The 4,069-nt window shown below is 34.8% G+C and overlaps 1 protein-coding gene across 1 annotated transcript; it reads right to left on the reverse strand.

Moving 5' to 3' along the window:
- Positions 1-2,847: 2,847 nt before the first annotated feature.
- On the reverse strand, positions 2,848-3,787 carry LOC111160171 (olfactory receptor 6C70-like). The gene is given in 2 exon segments (XM_022523060.1): positions 2,848-3,474; positions 3,476-3,787. Coding segments are annotated over 2 exon segments (939 nt in total).
- Positions 3,788-4,069: the final 282 nt, after the last annotated feature.

A 4,069-nucleotide genomic window follows, 5' to 3' on the forward strand; every position in this document is an offset into this window, starting at 1 on the left:
TTTTCCCACTGGTTTTGGTAACTGATCACTTGGATAAGGTCGTCTCTTTCAAATCTCTGTAGACTGCGAAGTTACTATTTTCTTCATGTAATAATAAGTAATTTATTAAGAGATATTTTGAGGCTGTGTGAATATCCTGTTCCTCATGAAACTTTCATCCACTACTTTTAACATTCATTGATGATTTGCTACCTTAATCGTTACTTCTATATGGGTAGTTAAGTGTATTTTACTATAAAGATGGTCTTTCTTTTCTCCCAGGTATATTATTCATTTACTATAAAACAATATGAATTCAAGGATTGCAACTGCCCCTCAGAACAATGTATTACTTAAAATATAACCCCTGGGAAATTTTGCAAGTTACCAAGCACATTTAGATATAGCCTTAGAAAAACAGATACTGCAACAGGCCTCTGGGGGAGAGGACAATATATGGCCTTGAATCTGAGCAGCCGGGGATGCCCAGCTCGATCAGGGTGGAACGCTGCCTGCTTCATTTTTCCATTATCTAACCTTCCCCCCCCGCCCCAGAGAGCACCTGTGACTACTTAGATAAGTCCTTTGAATGTGCTTGTTCAACTATAAACTTTATACTACTTGTACAGACATATTTTGCTCTTCTTCTTGTTTAGCTACAAGGCATATAACTAACGTTTGACCTTTATTGGCTCTTCTGTGGGCTATTGTTTCTATCTAATAAAAGCGAGACTAAGGAGTTGCTCAGGGCAGCAGTCTTTTTGGCTGTTGTCCCCTGCTCCCATTCTCTTGCAGCTGACTGTTTGTGCCTACTTCTTCTCCCATTCGCCGACTGGAAGCTGCAAAGGATACTCATTTTACTCAATAAGTTTAATTTATTAGTATTATCATTTATCTGATATCCAAATTACACAAATATGGTGAATGAGAACTTCTTTTAATTGGATTCTAAACTTTTTTTATATGTCTTCTTCCTTTTTTGAGGAGTTCTTTACACCAAGGTGATTTTAGCTTTCTTATACTTTCCTTGATCATCCCAAAATAAAACTGTCATTCTCCAGGGATCCAAGGTTCCCTTTAGTTAGTGATATTTAAAAACCAAAGTGGACATTAGTTGTGTTGGTTAGTGTGTTATTGTTTATTAGCCCTCAGAAGACTCTGTGTGGGTGTGGGTGTTATGCATTCATACTGATACCTCCAATTCTGATACACACTATACAGGTTACTTAAGAAAAAACTTCTTCTAATTTGTTTCCCCTACAGTGAGAAGCCTCAGTATCCTTTTCTTCAATGCCACAGTTGAATAAACCTAGAATACACAAAGAAATTACAAAACTGATAATCAATAACACTATAAAAAGTAAACCAGATATCCAGAACTCAATCTTTTCTTAACCTTTATTAAAATTTATGATTGCTGAACAAATTTGAAATATCTAATTTGAAGAGTTTTGACAAACATAAGCCATATTCTTTTTTTTTTAAGATTTTATTTATTTATTTGACAGACAGAGAGAGAGAGATCACAAGTAAGCAGAGCAGCCGACAGAGAGGGGGGGGGGAAGCAGACTCTCCACTAAGCATAGAGCCCAATGTGGAGCTCAATCCCAGGACCCCAAAATCATGACCTGAGCCAAAGGCAGAGGCCCAACCCACTGAGCCACCCAGGCGCCCCAAGCCATATTCTTATTAACTGTCAAGGTCAATCAATTACCAGTTGTGGTTTCTACTTTGAGTTATAGATTAGTTTTGGTGTGATTTCATTGAAATTAATCAATATTTTCAAGACTATTGGCTAGAGAAGTGTATGGTAACTATAGGCATAGACAAGAACAAATACCACTGGCACATTTGGAAGATAGTCTTCAGCTAACAACTTAATCACCTCTATGGTATAAACCAACAGGCATAATGGCATAAACATTAGGAGAATTATAGAGTTGTGGCATCTATGTGTTTTAAAAACTAACACTTTGAGTAACCCTAGTTTTAGAGAAAATAAAACATAATTCTATCTTTCAAGAAGTTATTTGAATTAGGAAAAACTGATATTTGATATCATTTACCATATAAAACTGGTACAGAAGTAAATGCTAATAACCTATATTCCAGGAATTAAATTCATCATAAATTGCCATTTGTTCAATAGATCATTGACATGTTGAAGAGATTAAGCTTGTGGTTTCAATTTGAATTTCCCTGATGGTATTGCATGGAGCACTTGGTGTGATGCATAAACAATGAATCTTGGAACACTGGAAAAATAAATTTAAATATTAAAAAAGGACATTAACCTTGTTTTATCTTTTTTAAAATGATTGTGTGAGAAATAAATTAAATGTGTACTAAGTCATATTTCATTTTCTACTGCAATTTTAAAAACTTAGCCAACATAAATACCAAAATAAAAGGTGACTGGATGGCTCAGTCAGTTATGCGTCCACATCTTGATTTCAGCTCAGGTCATGATGTCAGGGTCATGAGATCCAGATAGCCATGGGCTCTATGCTAAGCAGGGAGTCTCCTGGAGATTCTCTGTCCCTCTTTCTCTCCCCTATCTGCTTTTCACTCTCTCTCTCTCAAATAAGTAAATAAAAATCTTAAAAAATAATAATAAAATAAAATGACACAAATAAATTTATGATTCATTTCAAAAAAAGGTATGCTTTCTTAATATGTTGACAATTGACATTACAAAAAATTTTGCAAAATATTTCTTCATATTGCAAAAAGTTAAAGTCAGAACATATACAGTGGAAAGAGTATCTAGGCTCAGGTAAACTAAAGAGATCCAAATAATTACATTTTAAAGATCAATACTAAACTAGAAGAGTCAAGATATTTTTATTCACTGTTCTTTTTATGTTTTTATTTATCCGAAGCAGAAAATATCTTACTAAACACATCTCTGAAGGCTTGTTTAACTTGCTGGTTTCTCAGAGTATAAATGAATGGATTCAACATAGGGGCAACTGAAGTATTGAGCACCGCTACTCCTTTGCTTGAAGTGACTCTTTCATTTGCAGATGGCTTTATATACATGAATATACAACTACCATAAGTGATGGATACAACAATCATGTGAGAAGAGCAGGTCGAAAAGGCTTTTTTCTTTTGCTGAACCGAAGGGAATTTTAGAATTGTCTTGATGATGTAAGAGTAAGAAAGGATTACTAATAACAATGTGACAATGAGGATTATCAAGGCCAAGAAAAAAGCAATCAGTTCTAGTAAATGTGTGTCTGAGCAAGAAAGTTGCAGGACAGGAGAAACGTCACAAATGAAATGATCGATGATATTGGAAGCACAGAAATCCAGGTTCAGAATCAAAAACAATGGAGGGAAAATGACCAGAAATTCAGTTGCCCAGGAACTGAGTACAATCTGATGACAAATTCTGTTGCTCATGATGGATGTATAATGCAAAGGTTTGCAGATGGCAACATAACGGTCATAGGACATAGCTGCCAGAAGGAAAAACTCTGTAACCCCCAAGAATATGTAAAAAAAACAACTGAGATATACAGCCATTATAGGAAATGGACTTTTCTCTGGTTACAATGGTGATTAGGAACCTGGGGATGCAAACACTTGTGAAAGAAATTTCCAGGAAAGAGAAATTATGGAGGAAAAAATACATTGGGGTCTTGAGGTGAGAATCCAGTAGAGTAAGGGCAATGATGGTTAAGTTTCCTATCATACTTAGCATGTAATTTAGAAATAGAAATAAGAACAATACAATTTGTAACAGAGAATTATCTGTCAGTCCCAGAAGGATAAACTCTATCTCTTTTGTATGATTTTTCATTTCTTTTTTGTGATTTCAAACAAATCCTAGAAATAAAAGGTACATTGATAAAAAACTATATGAGTAGCTTTATATCCATGAAATAATATATAAAGAGATCCATATTCACATATATGCCCATTTATGAGGAAATACTCTATGAGGTTGAAAATATGATCTAGAACCATGCAACAGACAGTATATGCACAATAGGAGTCAACTCAGTTTTGAAAACTGACCTGCAAAATCCATAATAGTTTACTTTTTCACCATTACTTACAAACTGCCAGCTCAACTGTAACT

This window comes from Enhydra lutris, unplaced genomic scaffold, assembly GCF_002288905.1.
Source record: "Enhydra lutris kenyoni isolate GAN:26980312 unplaced genomic scaffold, ASM228890v2 scaffoldscaffold74, whole genome shotgun sequence".
NCBI classification, from domain to species: Eukaryota; Metazoa; Chordata; class Mammalia; order Carnivora; family Mustelidae; genus Enhydra; species Enhydra lutris.